The 20,883-nt window shown below is 43.2% G+C and overlaps 1 protein-coding gene across 19 annotated transcripts in view; it reads right to left on the bottom strand.

Annotated features, from left to right (window-relative positions):
- Neb (nebulin) overlaps positions 1 to 20,883 on the bottom strand; it is a 186,466-nt gene that overhangs the window by 128,568 nt on the left and 37,015 nt on the right. For all 19 annotated transcript variants that reach the window (XM_057755442.1, XM_057755424.1, XM_057755423.1 and 16 more), the window contains 18 exons: positions 20,037 to 20,234; positions 17,800 to 17,907; positions 15,482 to 15,580; positions 14,613 to 14,717; positions 14,425 to 14,532; positions 12,751 to 13,062; positions 12,465 to 12,671; positions 11,550 to 11,654; positions 10,670 to 10,777; positions 8,542 to 8,853; positions 7,414 to 7,620; positions 5,360 to 5,464; positions 3,757 to 3,864; positions 2,577 to 2,888; positions 1,747 to 1,953; positions 1,212 to 1,316; positions 949 to 1,056; positions 86 to 397 (listed from right to left, as the gene is read on the bottom strand). In XM_057755442.1, the coding sequence (XP_057611425.1) occupies positions 86 to 397; positions 949 to 1,056; positions 1,212 to 1,316; positions 1,747 to 1,953; positions 2,577 to 2,888; positions 3,757 to 3,864; positions 5,360 to 5,464; positions 7,414 to 7,620; positions 8,542 to 8,853; positions 10,670 to 10,777; positions 11,550 to 11,654; positions 12,465 to 12,671; positions 12,751 to 13,062; positions 14,425 to 14,532; positions 14,613 to 14,717; positions 15,482 to 15,580; positions 17,800 to 17,907; positions 20,037 to 20,234 (3,126 nt within the window). The remainder of the gene's footprint in view (positions 1 to 85; positions 398 to 948; positions 1,057 to 1,211; positions 1,317 to 1,746; positions 1,954 to 2,576; positions 2,889 to 3,756; positions 3,865 to 5,359; positions 5,465 to 7,413; positions 7,621 to 8,541; positions 8,854 to 10,669; positions 10,778 to 11,549; positions 11,655 to 12,464; positions 12,672 to 12,750; positions 13,063 to 14,424; positions 14,533 to 14,612; positions 14,718 to 15,481; positions 15,581 to 17,799; positions 17,908 to 20,036; positions 20,235 to 20,883) is intronic.

The following is a 20,883-nucleotide window of genomic DNA, read 5'->3' as shown; positions in this document are numbered from 1 at the left end:
TTGTTGAGATATCATGATGTAGGTCACTCATGAGCGGTTTATGGAGTGGGCAATGGCTCTACAAACGGGCATCATTCTCACGTACATCGCTTTGAATCTGCATCACATTCTTGGCCAACTCAAAGCTCATGGCATCCGGAAGCATGTTGTAGGTGTGGATTATATTCCTGTAGTTGGCGTTGGTGGCCACTTCCTGGGACTTCTTGGCTGCCACCACGCTGAACATGTCCACCGGGGTGTGGAAGGACGTCTTGGATTTCTCGTAGCCCTTCTTGTACTCCCGGTCTGACTGCATCTTGGCCACTTGCATGAAGTGCACCAACTTGGGGTCGTCTTCCAAGCTGCGGAAACCAATGTGCTTCCCTTTGGCTTGCTCATAAGCCTGCTTGTACTTGTACTGTGAACAGACAAGAGACACAACGATGATCCAAATGGTTCAGGTAAGAGAATAGAATGTGATTCACTGGGTGCTCCTAACTTTCGTGTTAAGTGAAGAAAGTTAGAGCTTCCTATATTGAGACAGAGATGGGCAGCAGAGCCAAGAAGCAATGGCTTTGTACTTCAAATATTGGAAAGGAATCTCGGAAGCAGTGTCTTGGTCCTCACTCCCTCACTGTGCCAACACAGAGGACTGTAAATCCTTAGTGTGTCTTTTGGATGAGAGCTGGCCATGGACTTCATAGGTAAAGCACATAGATCACACCCTTAAGTTTCCTTAAAATTGTCTTTTGTAATTCAAATGCTCTTAGCATAACTTATTTTAATATGACTTTATCATTTTTACCTTAAACAATGAGAAAATGATTAGAGGGTATCTGGCCTGCGTGAAGGGAAGCATCTTGGGGTAGTGTGTCCAGCCAGTGAGCTGACCCTACCTCACGGTCAGGCACAAGCCTGGCTTGTCTGCACCATCACTCACGCTAAACGTGTTCCCGTGGCAGAACTTACATCACTGGCAATGTCTCTAGAGGCCTTCGCAGCCTTTATTGAGATGGCGTCAGGCTTCAGGTCGTAGCCTTTCTTCTTCTCTTCTTCCCAGCCAGCTTTGTAGAGTTTCTAAGCCAGGAACCAGAGAAACAACAGGGAGGAGGGACTTCAGTTACAACAGAGCTCCCGATTCCAACACGGCGGGCATGTAAAAGACAGACATCCCACAAGCGTTAGCTCCCTTCAGCATCCTCCCCCAACTTCTTTGCAAAGGATAAACTTACATCACTCATGGTGATCTGATTCACTCTGGAGAGCAAGATGTCTGGAGTATCAGGCATGACGTGAATGGTGGTCTTGTCTTTGTTCCACTTTTCCGTGTACAGCCTCTGTAAAGAGAAGGTCGGCACATGACGCGACAGTGGAACAGGTTTGTAATAATGGGAGAAGGAGGAGGGCATGGTGGACGGGGCTAAGCCTGATGATGAGAAAAATTATCGTTAGACAAGAGAGCTCTGCTTCTGACAGGCGCCATCCTGCTCTGCTTTACAGTCAGGTGGAGTCTGGGCAAAGTGTCAATAGAGAAGAGCTCTCTAGAAGCTGAAATCCATAACATTCTTTAAAAATGTGCATGCATGTATTTATATATACATATATACACATACATACATAAATATATACACATACATATACATACATACACACACATGCATGTACACACACTTCATATTCCTTCCCCCTAACCATGAGACAAAGCGCTGAAGACTCACAAAGGGCCCTTCAGGCTTCTCAGGCTGAGGCTGGCCCCTGGGCTCTTACCTTATCCATAGTCAACTTGTTGCTTTTGTTAAGCGCCTGCTCCATGGTGTCCATGGCGTATGTGAACTTCAGCTTCTCGGGGTGCTGGCGATACTTCCTCTCGCTCAGAATCTCTCCAGCCTTCTTTGCCTTCTCCACCTCCAAAGAGTCTATCGGGACCCAGCCAATACCTTTCATCCAGTTGGTGAAGTCAGATTTGTACAGATTCTTTATCACGAAGAAAGAAAGTTCATTTCAGAAAGAAGCAGACCTTGGGTTTCTTTGGTTACAAGACTTATTATCACAAAGAGAAGGGAACACCTAGCATTTACTCATTACTATCTTTTAGAAAAAAGTGGTTATGGAAGTGATTGCATTCATGGTGCTTTTAACTGGAAATCCTAACATAACAATTTGTTTTAAAACTAATTTTCTTAGCCAGGAAGGATGATACACAGCTATAATCCTAGTACTCACGAGGCTAAGATGGGATTGTGGGTTCAAGATCAGCCTGGATTACACGGTGGGTTAAACAGAAAACAATTAGGTAAGACTAAATTGAAAACAAAACAAAACAAAACGAAAACAAACAGCAACAACAAAACAGGGTGAAATTTTAAAAATTGCATTGGAAAGATTATAGTATATCTTAATTTTTTCACAGACTACATCATAGGTGGCCTAACAAACACACAATGTGTGTACAATGATGGGTCATTATAGTTACAGGAATGAAACTCTTTCACTCCCTGGGTCAGGTGTAAGATGAAGATGTCTCTGGTGACCCTGGTTCTTCCCCCACACCCATGGAAACAGAAAACTAAGCACCCCAGCTTCTGATTGGCACATACGTCACTCTGAATTTGCATGGCGTTCCTGGAGTGCTCCACATTCAAGGCGTCGGGCAGGAGGGTGTAATTGTGGTAGGGTTGTCTGTAGTTGGCGTTGGTGGCAACTTCCTGAGACTTCTTGGCTGCGGTCACACTGAACATATCCAGAGGTGTGTGGTACCGGGTCTTGCTGGCTTCGTAGCCCTTCTTATACTCGCGATCTGATTGTATTTTGGCCACATTCATGTAGTGAACCAGTTTAGGGTCATCCTGAAGACTGAGAAAGCCGATTTGCTTGCCTCTGGATTTCTCATAGGCCTCCTTGTATTTGCACTATTTGGAACAGAGGGCCAGACAGAAGTTTGACAGAAATCGAATTTATTTAACAATCTATACAAAGGCCAAGTTCAGTCTGAATTTGACAATACCTAAGATATTTTTAGTATTTTAATATACAACTTGCAAAATATTTCTAATGGATGACTATAAGACTTGTTCTGAGAATAATAAATAATATAATTTGCAATTTATATCTAGATTGTCCATTAGTAGATTCTTTGAATGTGCCCAAAGGTTCCTGAAAAGTTTATTTCTTTAGCAGCTGTACATTTCTACCTTATTTCCATTAGTAACTTACACTACCTTTAATGAATCTTTATGGACTCATGACTCCATTTCAGCAAAACTCTACTCCAAATTAAAGTATTGACGTTAAAATGAATAAATTCTTACTCTATTATGATAATTACATCAAGTCAACCAGGATATATAATTAAAAAACAATTAAAACATTGTTATCTAACCTACAATGCTTCCCAGTTTCTCTTGTTTCACTGGATTTGTTTCTTGTGTAAATAAATTCTGAAATTAAAACAGTATATTCTTTTGAAATGTTTGGAGACTTTACTTAGTCATACTTTGGTAGACTGAGACTTTTTCTTGACAAAATCTAAATAAAAAAATTTAAGCTCACAGTGAAAACAGTAAGACTTTCAAATTTTCCACAACTAAAAAGAAAATGTATCTGTAAATTTTTAATGAAGTTTTAAAAAAATATTTTCAGTGAAATAATGAGAAAATATCCTTGGCACTCATGAAATAAATAAATTCTTCTATATTGTAATCTTCTCATGTGTTTCACTCTATAATCATGATTTCAAGCACAATATGCGGATTATAAGACATGCGTGGGTTTCCTTACGTCACTAGCAATGTTCCTTGAACTTTTGGCGGCAACAATGGGAATGGCATCTGGTCTCAAGTCGTAACCCTTGGCAAGGGTTTTCTTCCAGTCTGCTTTGTAATGAGCCTGTGAGAAAGAAAGGGGTTATCATTTGACATGGTTAAAAGACAATTGGAAACCGGACACCAACGTATCTTTTCCCAGACATCTACATTCCCTTCTATGTAGAGAACCTGCAGCTACGTGATTGGCTCATCACCTGTGTGCCTGCTACTTGCTTTTTGTAAACTACAACAGGGGCCTGGAGATAGCGGCCAGTGGTCCTGCCACTGAGGAGGCCGGGTGGAGGATTACAGGATCGAGGCCTACCCGTACTACACAGAGAGGCCCTGTTTTGCAAAACGAAACAAAACAAAATCTAATTTAACAAGAACAATGTAAAACCACCAAGCAATACATGGTGTAATCTCAAGTAATGACAGAATGTCTGTCTGTGCGACAGAGCAATGGAAGGGATGAATGTAGGACAACCAAACGTTCTCACAAATTCCTGTGCTTTTATTCTCTCCTTTGAGAACGTCACATTTGGGACAAACTTCTCATAATAAAGCATTTCAAAGTAAGAGAAAGTCGTTGTTATCAAAAAATTAAAATTAAGATACAGTACCAATCCTGTGCTTTCATTGTTAAAATGCTTTTAATGCTGTAGTACAAGAGAAAAGTTTAAGTGACCCAAAATCATAGAGATGATTACCAAAGAAACCCTGCACATTCAGAAGATAAAAGAGTACCTAAAATGTTAATGTTGAGTATAATAACTAAGCTATTTTTTTTCAAGTTACACTGTCATTAAGACATGAGCATTTGCCTGGCATGGTGGGAGAGGCAGATAGATCTTTATGATTTCCAGGCCATCTTGGTCTACATAGAGAATTCTAGGCTAGCGAGGGTTACATAATGAGATTCTGTCCAAAAATAGATAAAATAAACATTTTTCAGGTTTAATTCTATTTTAAAATTAGAATCCAAATATTGATTTATTTGATTTTGATTTTTGTTTTATTTTTGAGACGAGGTCCCACTATGCTGCCTGAGTTGGGCTCAGACTCCTGATTGTCATCCTCAATGTCAAGGACCAGTGTCCCAAGCTCCTAATATTACAAGCACATGCTATAAACTCCTGTCTTTATAATTCCTGGTTTAAACATAGTAACCAATTACACGCCCAGACTACCTAATAACTAGTTTCTTTAAAAAGTTCCAAAACTCACAGAGGGAACTGAGCTCCTCTAGAAGCTTTAATAAAGAGTTGAAACAAAATTGCACAGATCAGGCTATAAACCTGCTCTTTCCAGTCTTGGCCAGACTTTGTGATGTGTTTTGTTTTTAAATGGAATATTATTTTCTGAACTGGTTTTACCATCTACTAGTGAGTCACAGCTCATAGTTAAAAAGAGTATACATTAAGTAAAATTTTATAGTGGCCCCCTACTCTTCTGGGTGCTCAAATGGTCTACATTTGGTTTGTTCTCCTTGAATGGCTCAGTAAAAGAACTACCCAGAATTGGGAAAGGGACGTCCCTATAAGAGATGTTAGACCGGCACCAGGTTAGATACTCACATCACTCATATTGATGGCATTGACCTTGGCTTGGATAAACTGAGGCAACTCAGGGTCCATAGTGTACTTATGCTTCAGTTTCTCACCCTCCACCTTGTAGTTCAGCTGCAAATAAAGAAGCATGCAATGTCATGAGCTGACAGACACGGTATGAGCTTGATCCTGTAGCCGTGACTTTAAAGGGAAGGCTGTCTTTGGTGTTCCCCAAACACAAGACAAATGCTTACAACACCACAGCTAGGGAGCCGGAGTAGGTATATTTATGTCTTTACCTCGCCAGGTAGGGTGGTAGGTTCTGTGTTTAAGGTGAAAAAAAAAAAGTCAGAGATTTCCTCTTGGAGCTTATAGTTTAATAGAGGAGGCATGTATTTGCATAAACATGTAAACTATAAACTACAGCTAAATTGGCAAAATGTTGAAAATACAACCATACCAGAAAAACTTGGACAATAATGAAGGCAGAGGTAGCATGTGTACTCAGACTTGGGTAGAAGGGAGCATTCTGGGCAGAAGAGCAGTGTTTAGGAGCCCAAAGCAAGAAATGGCCTGGCCACATGGAGGAGTTCAGGGCAACTGGAAGTAGAGTTAGATAGCCAGAGAGAGCAATCCATGGGACAGAGGGCTCTTCACTCAAGGTAATGAGTTTGAATTTTAATTTCATCCCCAAGGGGAGCCCAGACAATGAGGCTAAGTCATTGTAGTCATCCACAGAGAGACAAGGAACTCTGCCTGGTGGCAGAACAAAGACAAGCCCTGCAGCAAACTGGCTACTTAGGACAAGGACACAGGCTTGGCAGAGATATAGGATGTGGGGAGGGCATGGAGGGAGTTACATCCAAAGTCACCACCACAGTTCTGGCTTGAGTACCTAGGTTTGTGCTGATGGGATTTGACATGGTATGTCCTTCTGTATATGTGTTGCTTTTATTGGATAATGAACAAAGCTGTTTTGGACAATGGCTTAGCAGAGTAAAACCAGGCAGGAAATCCAAACAGAGAGATATATAGAGAGTCAAAGAGACGCCATGTAGTTGCTGAAGGAGAAGGACGCCAGAATCTTACCTGTAAGCCACAGCCTTGTGATGACACACAGAATTAATAGAAAAGGGTTAATTTAAGATGTAAGAGCTAGCTAAGGATATGCCTAAGCTACTGGCCAAGTAGTGTTGTAATTAATATAGCTTCTATGTGATTGTTTGGGTCTGGGTAAACAAAAGAGCAGTCTCTGTCTACAGGAATTTCTTCAGATGGAGCAGACAGTACAGTGAGTACCATTTTCCTAGCTAGCTCCCATACAATTGGGAATGACACTGTCCTCAGCACAAGGGAATCCCTGGCATTTATGAGCACTAAAGTACAACATATCCTTAAACACTGCAGTAACAGAAGAGCTGCGATTACCCTGAAGGGACGAGACCCACAGATGACCCACAGGTCCAAGGCAAGTCAAAAAGCCCTCTACTTTCTAACCTCTGAGACTAACACAAACATAGGCTTTGCTTTAAATGTTGCTTCTTTTTTCTGGGAGTATTGTAAGTGAACCCTGGAAGTACGAGGTGATATGACACACTGGGTACTGGAAGAAAAGGCACTTGCTCTCAGAAAAGAGGACAAGACATAAACTACTCTCTCTTCCCCAGAGGCCTCATTTGAAGAGCGCCTCCTAGAACGAGCTGTTCTACAAAAGCACTAGGACACTGTGCCATTTCTCCACATAACTGGTAGAACTACTGCAGAGCAACCAGACGCTTTTACAATTCAAACCAAGTTGACGATGTTATTAGGAACACTCATATCCTGAGTATAACGAGCAGATCATATGAATAGCACAGACTTTCTGTGTTGGGAAAAAATAGTAAAGTTGGAAAGACCCTATTTTCCCCCCGCCTTCAAGTTCAATGTTGTTTCCAAAGTAGAATCTGGGCTTTCACCTCTGAAAATGGTGTCTGTGTTAACCATAGATGCATCCTCCTACGCTGAGAGAATGAGCAGGGGGGAGCGGCTTGGTTGCAGGGTTTACTCGGGGACTAAACCTTTAAAGGGGAACCTCTTACATCACTTAGCTGTTTGGTGTTCTGCTGAGCCAGCACCATGCCCATGGAGTCAGGCACGCTTGTGAACTTGATGGTGTCCGGGTGTTGTCGGTACTTCCTCTCATTTAGTGCCTCGCCTGCCTTCTTGGCCTTCTCCACCTCCAGGGAGCCAATAGGGATCCACCCAATGCCCTTGAAGAAGTTGTTATACTCATCTTTGTACACATTCTGCAGAAAGAATAAGCTCACATGAGAAGGGAGCCTTGGGAATACTCAGGGAAGCTTCGGGGAGCTGCAATGCTACACAAAAGAAATGAAAGCAATTATTTCCCCTGCGCTTGTATCTCGTCTGTCATTAGGCTTATTACCAGGAGCTGGAAATGAGAAGAAGCAGATCAGCTGTTAGAGCACAATATCCAATGCACAAGGTAATCCAGGGCATGCATTTCCATGGCTGTTTGAATTCTGTTTTGTCGATTTTTGACCATAAATTGGGCTTTCTTTTTAATTTCACTGGAAACTTCACAAGTCTGAGTTTCCCCCACATTATCCAGCCAGGTTATTTCTGACCTTAGCTGAGTAGTGAGATTTTTTTTCACAGCCTGTTCAATAATGGAATAGCAACCATTTCTTCCCCTGACAGAGGACAAGTATTACGGAACTCTGCAGAAAGAAATGCCCTGAATGTTAAACAGCTCCCTGGGCGGCTCTCTATGAATCACGCTGCAAGCAGAGCCTTCCTAGTTTATTTGACATGACTCACGGCATAGATTTACATGGATGATGGCGTGACCTTGAGTTTACAAAAAAAGAAAAAAAAAATCCCTGAATTCCGAGAGCATTGGGATTTTAATTTTGCATCATCCAGTGATTACCAGTGAAGCGGGCCCACGAGGGTACCTCTGACTGAGAAGCAAAGTGCCTCATCTCATTAGAAGAACATGGTCCTATCTTCATTCATATGTCAGCAGACACAATGCCAATGCTTATAAGCATGGAAAGTCAGAAAAAAATGTAGCTTCAGAAGTTTTTGAACGAATGCTGCTTATTCTAATGTGTATTTTTCAAGTACCTTATCGTGTTTTTAAGCCAAATAAGATGAACAGAAATGATCAGTGTCTTCGGATCTGTTAGGTAACGCATACTTACGTCGCTCTGGATTTGGTTAGCATTCCTCGTGTGCTCGAGACTCAGGGCATCGGGCAGGTATGTGTAGTGGTGCAGAGGTTGTTTGTAGTTGACATTGGTGGCCACGTCCTGGGCCATCTTTGCGGCAGTGATGCTGACCATATCCCCAGGGGTATGGTAACTGGTTTTGGTGTTCTCGTAGTTTTTCTTGTATTCTCGGTCTGATTGCAACTTTGCCACGTTCATATAATGGACCAACTTGGGGTCATCCTGTAGGCTTCTGAAACCAACGTGCTTGCCCTTTGACTTCTCATAAGCTTCCTTGTATTTATACTGTGGAGACAGAACTTGGTTAGCCAAGTGCCATTTGGTACAAAAACGCTTTTCCACACACAAAGGTAAACAGAACATTATGACTTTCTGGATGAGTGTTCATGAAACACACACCTCATCTCGTCCAGAAAAATCATACCAAAACCTGTTTAAACTCGGCTGGGACTTCAAGGCAATCCCATGATCAATTTAACAATTTCCACTCCCTTTGCTTGACTCCTACAGATGATTTGTATAAAGAATTATTTTTTAAAATCTACCAGAATATGAACACACTATCTTCCAAACATAAGACTAATGTCTTTTAGCTCCATAGGGATGTAGCCTTTTCTAATCCAGTTTGTGATTTCTGTTCATGGATATGACTATCCATGTAAGCAATTGGGCCTTCACCCCCTTCCTCCATCAGCTGCACCCTCTGCAAGCTCGGGACTGAAGGAACCGCAAAGGAAGGCACTTTGGCAAAGCCAGGAACTGCTGCGGGTTTCTCATCCATAAAAGCCCAACTCAAAGCAAATCTGTTCAAGGTCTTTCACTGGGGGGGGGGATCATTGAGATGCAGATTGAGATGCACAGTAATAGTTCAGACCCTCAATATTTACTCAAGAGAAATCAAATCTACCAAACCCTGCAAACACTGAGCACTGGTAGTGTAAATTCATAAGCGAGGATTTAGCGGGTGAGAGGTTTACCAAGGAAGTACTTGATATATTATAGAAGGCTCTAGTGGGGGAAGGGACAGAATCACACTCCAGACTTTTAATTTAAATCAGGAGTGCATTTGAGCCTCATGTGTACTGTCTGCAAAGTTTGGAAGGAGGTATTTTCAGTCCATCCCTGCCAGGAAAGCTGTACTGACTTTATACCCTTCTCTTCTATGTGGATTGTATGCACGGTCGGTTTCTTCTCAAGTCAAGATTGTAGCCCCGGGGATAGAGGATGACAGTGACCCCTGCAAGAAGCGAATGCCTAAAAATGTGGTTCTTTTAAAGATGAGAAGTATGTGTGTGTGTGCATGCTCATATGCGTGTATTATCATAGATTGTGGTGGTTTGAAAGAAAACGGTTCCCAGAGAGAGTGGCACTATTAAGAAGTGTGACCTTGTTGGAAGAAGTGTGTCACTGTGGGACGGGCTTTGAGGTCTCATTTGCTCAAGCTTCCCTCGGTGTGACAGTCAGTCCACTTCCTGCTGCCTGCAAGATGTAGCGCTCTCAGCTCCAGCACCTCATCTGCCTGCACACCACCATGCTCCCTCCATGATGATAATGGACTGAACCTCTAAAACTGTAAGCAAGCCCCCCCAATTAAATGCTTTCTTTATAAGATCTGCTGTGGTCTCGATGTCTCTTCACAGCAATAAAAACCCTAAGACAGATGAAATGGCACCAATTGACTGAAATGATCACCATCATATCCTAAAAGAGGCAGGGGTCCTACTTGGCTTAGGGAATGCCTGTTGATATGCAACATCCTTCATTCTTTTTAATGCAATTGTAATGCAGGCATGCATCTGAACTTAATATGTTTCTGTCATTCATTTCATGCTCTCACTGAAAATAAATGCAAACTGTCAAGGAAATGAGTCGGCAAAGGGAATTTTCATCATGTGTCGGGGGAGAAAGCCACTGTTAGACTTATGGCATTGCTAAGTGGAGTCATCTGAGAAAACAAATCCCAACAATGTTGAAATGGCGGCAGGTTTTCAAAACACCATTTTGAGGTGAGTTTGGGCATCATTAATTTATATGTACACCCAAGCAAGCATGTATCCAATTACTTTAAAAAAAAAGTTAGTCACTTAAAATTTTTACTCACATCACTGGCAATGTTTCTCGAGGACTTGGCTGCTGTGATGGGAATTGCATCAGCCAGGACATTGTTGCCTTTGGCTATTAAATCATGCCAGTCCCGTTTGTAACAGACCTGGGGTAGAAAAGTAAAAGGGAGTCAGCGCACTATTTATCCATCCTCTCAGGAATCCCTCAGCCGCTGGCTTCTTTAGTTCTCTCTGTCTCTCTCTCTGTCTCTCTCTCTGTCTCTCTCTCTCTCTCTCTCTCTCGTGTGTGTGAGCTAAGGAATTAGATCCCCCATCACATGTATTCTGCTATGAAGTCACATCAGCAAAGGGTCACATTTGAACCCAGCATGAAATCACGGGTCTCTCGCTGATTGTTCACCCAAGTCTGGTCTTGGCAGATAAAGAAGAAGGATGCTGAAAAATCAGAGTCGATAAAGAGAGGAATAGTAAAGGCTGTAAGAAGTCTGGTCTATGAGGGCCATTGAGATAAGATGAAGCTATGAAGGATGGCCAAGAGGAAACCAGGCAGCCATATTTACAAAATTTAAGGCTATTGTTAAAAAATAAAATAAAATTACTGAATTAGAATTTCATTAATTTTCATTTTTCTCCTGGAGGATTATAATCCCTCTCCTATGTGCCAACTTGAAAACAAAGCAGAAGTTTTAGGGGAACATGCAATGTGCTCTATATAAGGAAGAGTGCTACACCCCATGAAGAGGGCCTTCCTTGCCATGAGCCAACTTGAGTCAAGAGCCCACCATCCCGAGACGTGCTCTGCTGGGGACCAAAAGTGGGAAGTTGACTTGAATAACCATCCAGATGCTTCTCCACTCCACAGATCTGTCTATTGCCACATCAGGTCTTCACACCCCGTCAGAGACCCACGCTACTCACATCACTTATGTTGTAAGCATTGCACTTGGCCTGGAGAAACTGTGGGAGGTCAGGATTCAAAGTGTACTTATGTTTCACGTCCTCTCCTTTCGCTTTGTATAAGATCTGCAATACACAGACACAAGAATAAAGTGCCTTCCACACCAGGCTGAAGGGAAAAGCCCTGAATTGCCCACTGCAAGGAGTGGCTCTTTGTAGAGTCTTTGGTCTCCTCCTCTTTCCTGTACGGATCTTGCTATGTAGCTTAGGGTGGCCTAAATCTTTAGACCCTCAAGTTCTGGGATGAAAGGTGTGAGCCAGCACACCTGCCCAGGAATAAAACTTTTTGTACCAGTCAAAGGTATCCAATCAGGGGCCATTAGGAAAGGGGTTGGGAGTTGTAGGTTGGTTCTAAACACCATATATCCATGTATGGATAGTAAATAGAACATTTTGAAATGTATCCAGTAAGACAGTCTTCTAATGGCAGTGGGAAATGACAGTTTTATAGAGGAGTTTTAAAATGTTACTGCATGGGGAATAAAAAAAATGCCTAAGCTAAATTTTCTTTTTTATTTATTTAACAATGTATAATTTATTTATTTTATGTGTGTAAGTGTCTTGTTTGCATGTATGCTTGTGTGCCACATGGATGGTACTTGTCGGAGTCAGGAGTGGGCACTGGAGTTATGGATAGTTGTGAGCCACCATGTGGGTGCTGGGAACCAAACCGGGGTCTCCTGCAAGAGCAGTCAGTGCTCTTCAACACCGAGCTATCTCTCCAGCCCCTAGTGTTTTAACATTGAATGCACAGAATGCTAAATTAGCAATGAAGGCATTGGCATAAGAGTAAGCACGTCAAGTAGGCACTCACCCCTTAAAAAGAGTACCCCCCCACACACACAAACACACAAACCATCTCTCCTCTGTACTCACATCACTGACTTGCTGCGTGTTCTGCTTGGCTTGCACCATCACTGGGGAGTCCACGATGCTGGTGAACTTGAGCGTGTCCGGATGCTGCCTGTATTTCTTCTCACTCAGGGCATCACCTGCCTTTTTCACCTTTTCCTGGTCGAGACTTCCAATCGGTATCCAGCCGATGCCCTTCATCCAGGTGTTATAGTCTTCCTTGTAGGCATTCTGCAGTGACAGAGAGGAGGAGTGAGAGCCAGGCCCATTCTGGGAGCCGAGGGGTTGGCCTGGGGACCACGGCACTTACGTCACTCTGGATATGCATCATGTTCTTGGACAGCTCCAGGTCCATGGCATCCGGCAGGTAGGTGTAGTGGTGGAGAGAATGCTTGTAGTTCGTATTGCTGATGACATCCTGTGCCTTCTTAGCCGCCACAACATCGAACATATCGTGAGGGGTGTTGTACTTGGTCTTTGTCTTTTCGTAGTCTTTTTTATACTCCCGGTCTGACTGTATCTTAGCCACGTTCATGTAATGAACCAGTTTGGGATCATCTTGGAGACTTTGGAATCCAACCATTTTCCCTTTAGCCTTCTCGTGATCTTTTTTGTAATGGACCTATTGGGCGTGAAGGGGGCATATTTTGAAATGCAGCTTTGAAGATACTGAACAGTGAGGTCATACTTTGAAAGTTTTGAGTTTCCTAGACATTTCCATATGCCCATAACAAGGGGATTGGTTCCAGGATCCCCACTTTGTGCCGACACAAAGCCCCACCCATACTTGAGTCTCTTATATGAGCCATAACCTTTGCCCACTCTCTGTGTACACTTCTAATCATCTCTAGACTACTTACGAGATCTAGTAAATTTTAACTGCTATATAAATGGTTTGTGTCATTTTGAAGATATGACAAGGAAAAGGTCTTTAAGTGTTTAGTACAGATGTAATTTTAAAAGTCTTTTCAGCCCACAGGTATCTATAGATATGAAATCTGAAGATAGAAACTGTCAATTTCCTATGTAATATGGTAAAATAAAGCATCACTTAGGAGCCTTGAGTGTCTATATCTACTTCTGCCACCCAAAAGAGATTGGGATCCGGCTTGTCAATGATATGAACCCTAATTCATATCAATGACAAACTAATTCTCCACACTCTTTCTTCCCCCATAGACATAAGTAAACGTCATGAAAAGAAAAAGAAAGCATTTTCCATTCTTTACCAATTACACTCTGCTGCCAGGGCCTTGGAGCCGCTGAGGATTTGACAACCCTTAACTAAAAGACATTTTCAGAGTCCTTGATTATTGCAAAGGAAACCCAGAGCCAGTCATGGTGAACAGCATTTGGCTTTGAATTATAGACGGGGGGGGGGGGGGTGGAACTGGGGATTCTTGAGGAGGCCTGCAGAGGATTCTGGGAAAGCCAGATCACACAGGAGAGAGCGCAGGAAGATGTGGGGCATGGGGGGCATGGGGTGGCTGGAGGAACCACCACAAGAAAGGTCAGAGAGACCTTCCAGGAGGGAGGGTTTTTCAGAACAAGGGCATCTGGGTTTGTTTTTTTTTTCTTTTAAAGCTGTATTGTAATTACAGTAGTGCAATAAAAACTTCATTTCAATCAGAAGTTGCACTTGAATTTCCCAGAGAAATAGATGTAATGGATGAAAAAGAGAAGAGAGGGAAAGAGGAGATCACATAAATTAATAGAGATCAGAGATAAAATTATTCCATCCAGAAGCTATTATAACTTGAATTTCTTCTTGGTTTCTTATTAATGTGGCTTTATGAAGAAATTTGCACAGTGATTTGGTCTTCTTAGTAACTCACAAGTGGACCAGTTCCGACCTCCAAGAATGCTAAGGTCTGTTTAGGATCCTTTCTGTACAGAATCATTTCCAGTCAGGGACACCATACGTGCTGATTTCTGGGTACCCCACTAGGTCCCATGTTAGGTAGGTGACCATGGCTGGACTTACGTCGCTCGCAGCCTGCCGGGCAGCTTTGGCAGCTTTGATGGGAATCGCGTCGATTCTCAGGTCATATCCTTTCTTGCTTAAGTCTTTCAGGTCGGCTTTGTACATGCTCTGCAAGAGAAACACCCCTTCAGCAGGACTGCGGAGCCATGTGAGTAAAGGCCGGGCATGCAGGGCAGCGCTAGACGCACCTCACTGACGTTGTAGGCATTCACTTTAGCCTGGATGAACTGCGGCAGGTCCGCGGGCAGGCTGTACTTATGCAGTATCTCTTCCCCTTTGGCTTTGTAAGCGATCTAGGAGAGGAGAAACCACATGTACACCAAGTGTGGAGAGACAGTTAACGGCACTGGAGAACAATTTCAAGGTGGTGTGTCTGTTGCAAGGTGATGCTAAGAAAGACACTCTCTGTTCTGTCCCGTCCCACATCAGCAAAAACCTCTGTACATTCTAGGACCATGATGCAGTGGCACAGAGACCTGTCTCATTACATGCACACGGTTGGACAAGATTTCCTAGCACTGGCTTGGAATCTCTGGCTCTAGGTAGCGGGTGCCTAGAGGGCCTCAAACCAGGCAAGTGAGCTGGTGGAAATGCTAACCTGCAGCCACTTCCCTGAGCCAGAGCAGGCTAGCAGGTCAAAACACAGCAGTGATCTATTTAAGACTTCGTGGGAGTCTAAAGGGCCTTACAGGTGGTTTTGATTCTATATAGTTTCTCTTAGCCCCGACTTAAGATATAATCTCCACGTGACCCAGCACCTACATTCATTCTTTCTGGTCTTCCTAGAGATACCTTACCACAGTCATTAAAAGAAGACCCTCTCACTGATTCCTCCAAGAGCCTTCCCTTAGTGGTAGAGGACACCTGGTATAGAATACGCAATACTCTAAAGTTATGATTAGGTGAGCGTGGCATCATTTGGGCAGCAGGAATTTACAGCTGGCCCTCAAGAGGCCCTTCAGATGGTTAAACAGCTCCAGGTGACCAGTGCACTCAAGGGGCAGGTTCCTTCATGTTGGTAAACAGTTACGAAAGCACACACAGGCTGGACACTTACATCGCTCCTCTGGGCCTGGTTAATTTTAGACTGCACTGTAATAGGAGCATCTTCAATCGAGGTGAATTTGAGCGTATCTGGATGCTGGCGGTATTTTTTCTAGGAGAATCAAAAAGAGAAAAAAGAAATTAAAACTGACTCTTTACTCCAGGCCCTGTATTGAGAATCCTGGAGATTTACTTTGGAAAGACACAGAGGGGGTTTTCTCAATTTTAAAGTCCTGGAGTCCCGATTACCTTGGATGAGAATGAATACCTACACGATACAGAACTGAATGGCTTTAAATTAGAGTGTCATCGTGGGCAGTGTGTGCAGGAGAGAGGCACAGCTCCCCGGAAGCATGTTTGCACTCCTCAGATGCCTTGCTTATGGTGTGAAAGAGAGGCTCTGTTGTGCTGAGCCAGAAACACCAGAGGTCTCGGAGGGGTTAGCAGAACAGCAAGCAAGAATATTTGGGCTGTCTTGTTTTTTTTTTTAAAAAAACAAACAAACATAAAAAACAACAACAGGGTCTTAATGTAATATAGGGTTGGCTTCAATCTCAGTGTATACCCAAGGATGGTCCTGAACTCCTGACCCTCTTGTTTCTCTCCCTTAAATACTAGAGTGACTTTACACAACCCTAACAACTTCATCAGCAGCTAAAGAGGTTTTCTGGTTGAGGGATCAATTAGCAACAGCTAATTAATTAGGCAGAGAACATGTCTGCTTTGCAGCCTTATTGCGGCTTCTTATGTATGGGACACTGATGTGCTGGAGAAGAAAGAAAGAGGGCCTTTGGGAAGGCGGCCCAGTGGGGGAGCTGACAAAATGTCACTCCTTCTATGTCTGTCTTCTCTGCCCATCTGCCCAGTCGCCATCCTTGGGGCATACTGTACATTGCAACTTTTCCATATATTTTAACTCCGTTTTTTCAACTCCACACTTCTGAGAACTACCAGCACTGGAAGACACTTCCTGAAAGACCTCTGGGAAGGCAAAAATGCTTTCACCCAAACCAGACAAAAGTGCATAGAAGAGAGAACACTTCTGGCTTGAGCATGGTTGCCGCACACCACGCCCCCGTGTCTGCGCTCTGTGCGCTGGCATCCAGTTCACGAGCTTCGGGCAAGGGGGCTGGAGGTTAAAATACACAGACACACACAGAGAGACAGCAACACGGGGCATCCTTGAATTCCCCAAGAATGCCCCCTTTATTGTGTTCAGGGGCAGATTATATAGATAGCCACGCCCCAGTCCAACCCACCAGAAACCACTCTCCTGCCATCAGGAACTCCTGAAGGTCTCGTGCTCAGAGCAGCTGTAGGCACTCAGATCAGGGGATTACAAGAAATTCAGGATCTGGGGTCTCACTGCTCCCAACACACGGTGACAAGCCTTACTTTGCACCTCTGTCCTTCACACCCTCCCCTTTCCCTGGTGATACAGTCACGCAACAACAGTGTATCTTCAGCTGTTGCTGGAGAGGGAACAGACACGGTGTCCATAGGAAGATGCTCAGGACGACCACTGCCTTTTCTCTAAGCCTGAGTGGCAATTTGTAACTATGCAAGAGCCATGAAGACTATAATCAAGGGCACAATTTTTAAAGAAGAACCTTCAACAGCTACATTACGCAGAAGTATTCCAGGCTTAGAAGCAAGCCACACCTCTACCAACAGGTCAAGAGGCCATTAACATGTGACATGTCTTTGCAGAGGAAGACCATGTAATTAAAAGATAAAGGAATTTTAGGTATAGGCAAAAGCATCGAAAGAAACAAAAGAAGCCTCAAAGAAATTTTCATAAAAGGTAAAACTACAGAGGCCAGAAGCGGTTCAGTACCAGCCTTGGGTTGACAGGCAGGGGTTCTTGGGGAAACTTCATGGAGCATTAGAAGCATTTAAAATTAATTTCTAAGGTGGGGTTCATGCCTGGAATCCTTATACCCAGAGGCTGAGGCAAGATCACCACCCACATGTTCAAGGCCAGCCTGGGTGACAATGAATTCTACACCAGTCTGGATTACAGAGTGAGACTTTGTCTTAAAATAAAAACAAAAGTAGAAAAGTATCCTGGTGGCAGCAAGTCCAAGACTGCACGGGTTCTGTCTAAATCAGGTAAAATTCACATTGTGTGGATAAAGTCGCTCAGCTCTCTTTGAGTGCTTTACACGAATAGTTTAGATGCTATAAAGGGGCATGAATATATTTCTGGATTGTTGGTGCTTTAAGAATCTCCGTCAGCAGCAATGGCCAGAAAGGGAGGTAGAAAAAGCGCCTCCTGTGGCCCTGCATTTTAATGAGAGGTAGTACCCTCTAGCGCCCCAGTGGCCGTACCTCATTGAGAATGTCCGAGGCTCGCTTTGCCTTTTCCATCTCCAGGGACCCAAAGGGCACCCAGCCACAGCCCTTCATCCAGCTGTTGTAGTCCGCTTTGTACTCCACCTACAAGAAAGAGGAGCCATGTGTTCCTTCATTGTTATTACACCAACAATGGCCATTTTATTCAGGGTTTTAAAGATGTTTGAGCAGGTGTGCCGCTCCACACATGAACATATTTTTTGGTGATAGCTTGGAACGCCTGGAGTATTGCTTTCTCATGGCCATGTCCTCCACTTCCTCCTGACGTTTAACTTAATTGAAATGTGGAGAATTTTGATATTAACCCAGAAAATGCTCGATTCCAGGCTGTATTTTAAAGAATAAATGGAATGATGATATTGGGACCATTGGCTGTAGAGGTTTGCGCCCTGGAATGTTAAGTGTTGTATCTCTGTGAGCAAATTAGGCCGGAATTGATGATACATAATTGAAGGCGAATAATCCTGGTCATTTTCTAGTAATGTTTGATGGTAGTTATTTGTCAAAGCCCTGGCACACACTGTCCTTCACGTATAGCGACCATCTTACAAGGGCTTCTGCATCGGCCAACAAAGCACTTGGAAATAGTTCTTGTTAATTTGCTTAAGGAGACAGCTATTATTTGGCACTGATACTATGTGATACTGATACATCTGGACAATCACCAGATGCCATTAAGATAGCGAGCTCTTTCAGTCATGGGACCATAGATGACACCTGAAATTTATCTCTAGAAATCAACTGAAAATTCGTGTTCTTTAGAATGGATCTAAAAAAATAAACTGAAGTAGAAAAAAAAAAACCAATAAATCAACCTTGCCTCTGGGGACCTTCAAATAGAATTGTATTGCAGATACAGAGAAAAATTAAATAATTAAGAAACAAGATCCTGCATATAGTAACTATCACTGGTAGTAAAGTAGAGATGAGAAATATATATATTTTATCCTCATATATGGACCTAACAAAATCAAACTATCACTCTGTATTTTGATACAGTCTAATAGAAATTGTCAGACTGCTTAGAAAATAGAACAAGTTAAAGTTTTACTCAAGGGTGCTAAGTTCATTCTGCTCACAGGTTAAAGCCCCTTCCTCTTGCCTTGGGATGGCAAACACTTGCAGAAACTGCCTAAAAGAATGATTCTGGCAGCTCTAAAAGGTCATCTTGCAGATCCTGGTCACCAAGGAAGGGATGCTTTATTTGCTATCTGCGAGCGTTTGTGTATTTTAATTTCTTCCTGCAGACATGTCTGCAATGGAAATTCCCTGTGCTGAGCATGGGACTCACAGACTGGCCTTAGATTGTTGCCCTGTTACCTGACCTATAAAAGTTGAACTTTCCAAAGCATGAGCTTTGGGTTTGTGCCTGGATGCTATCAAGCTGAGTTTGCCCTGTCTCTCCAACTGCCTGTTTGGTTCTGTGCTGATGGTAGGAGTGTAAATTATTCAGTCGTTGGAAAAACAGTTTTGCAGAAAACTAAAAGACTGTCATATGGCCTAATGATTTGACTTCTGGGGTATCTACCCAAAAGAACTAAAATCAGACATTGACAGGACATTCGATTACTCATGGTCACATGAACAATTCTCAGTAGCCAGAAGGTGGGAGCAAGCCAAACAGTGGTCAAGGAAAGAGTGGATACACAAGACGTAGCATACATTTATAAAGGAAGACTGTTCAGCTTTCAAAAAGAAGAAAACTCTGACAAGAGCTGTAATAAGTATAATTGAGGGCACTATGCTAAGGGGAAAAACTCAAGTTTCCAAAGACAAATACTGTATAACTCCACACATGTAATGTGTCTACAATAGCCCAACTTATAGCAATAGGTGGTTTCTGGGGGCCAGAAGAGGAGAGAAAGGGAGATTTATTGCTTAATAGAGCCCTTTGACCTTCTGGACCACCTCGCTGGCCATTAGCATCCATTTAAATACTCAAAACAACTTTTGATTTACACCAGTTTAACAGCCGAGGACTCTCAGTTCAGCAAGGTTGCTAATTTTCCCAGAAGGAAATAGTAATGGCACAAGCCAGACACAGGTGTCCAATCCTGAGGACACACACTTCTAAGAACCAAGGGACCATTTCCCTCAGATCTCCATGCTTCCTCACAAAAGGCAGATACTTCAGAGAGGACTAAAGGCCAGGCTCGGGCTAGATCCTGTCCCGTCTCCCCTTCTAAAGAGGGGAAGAGAAGGCTGCTACTCACATCACTCTGCAGTGCGTATGCCTTCTTGGCGAGGTCCACGCTGACGCTGTCTGGTGGGTAGCTGTAGTTGTGTAAAACATGCTTGTAGTCCACATCGCTGGCAATCTCCTGAGATTTCTTTGCTTGGGTGACTTGGAGCATATCAAGAGGGGCGGTGTAGATCGTTTTCGACTTCTCGTAGTCTTTACGGTATTCACGCTGGAAGAAGAGAGCATTTAGTCCCTCTCATCCTTAATGAGTTCTTATGACAGTAGAGTAAGTGTAACTTAGAGTAATAGGTGCAAACATTTGAGTAATTATTTTGCCCCAAATTTGTTCTTATAACTTACATCATCAAGTTTCTCTAGAAAAAAATTATATATGAATCTTCCCAAATTTATTTTACTTTTCTCTTCTGACTTTTTAGACAGAGTCTTGCTGGTATGGCTCTGGCTGACCTGGGACTATCTATGGAGCCCAGGCTGAAAATGAATTTACGGCAGTCCTCTTGCCTCAGCCTCCTGAGTGCTGGGATTACAAGCAAACTACCACACCAGCTTCCAAAGTTTTTCAGCCAGAGAACAGCTATCAGTAAGCTCAGGGGACTTTATCTGCCTTCTTACATCTGGTGGGCTGTTATTTGCAGGGGATGAGTTTAAAAATTATAAAACCCAAGCCCTGAATGATGAACGGAAAGCTTGGGAATGTGTGGTGCCACGCAAGCGCATGTTTAAAGCCTGTCCCGCAGGAAAGGGACAAACAAGGAGGTGCTGCAACAGCAGCTGCGGAGGGGGGAAGGGCGGGAGTGATTTTCTGGACTGTTCAAATGCTCGTGTTTATGTTCTCAGCAGCTGACACATATCAGCAT

Source organism: Chionomys nivalis, chromosome 22 (genome assembly GCF_950005125.1).
Source record: "Chionomys nivalis chromosome 22, mChiNiv1.1, whole genome shotgun sequence".
Lineage (NCBI taxonomy): Eukaryota > Metazoa > Chordata > Mammalia > Rodentia > Cricetidae > Chionomys > Chionomys nivalis.
This window is presented reverse-complemented; position numbering and strand designations above follow the sequence as displayed.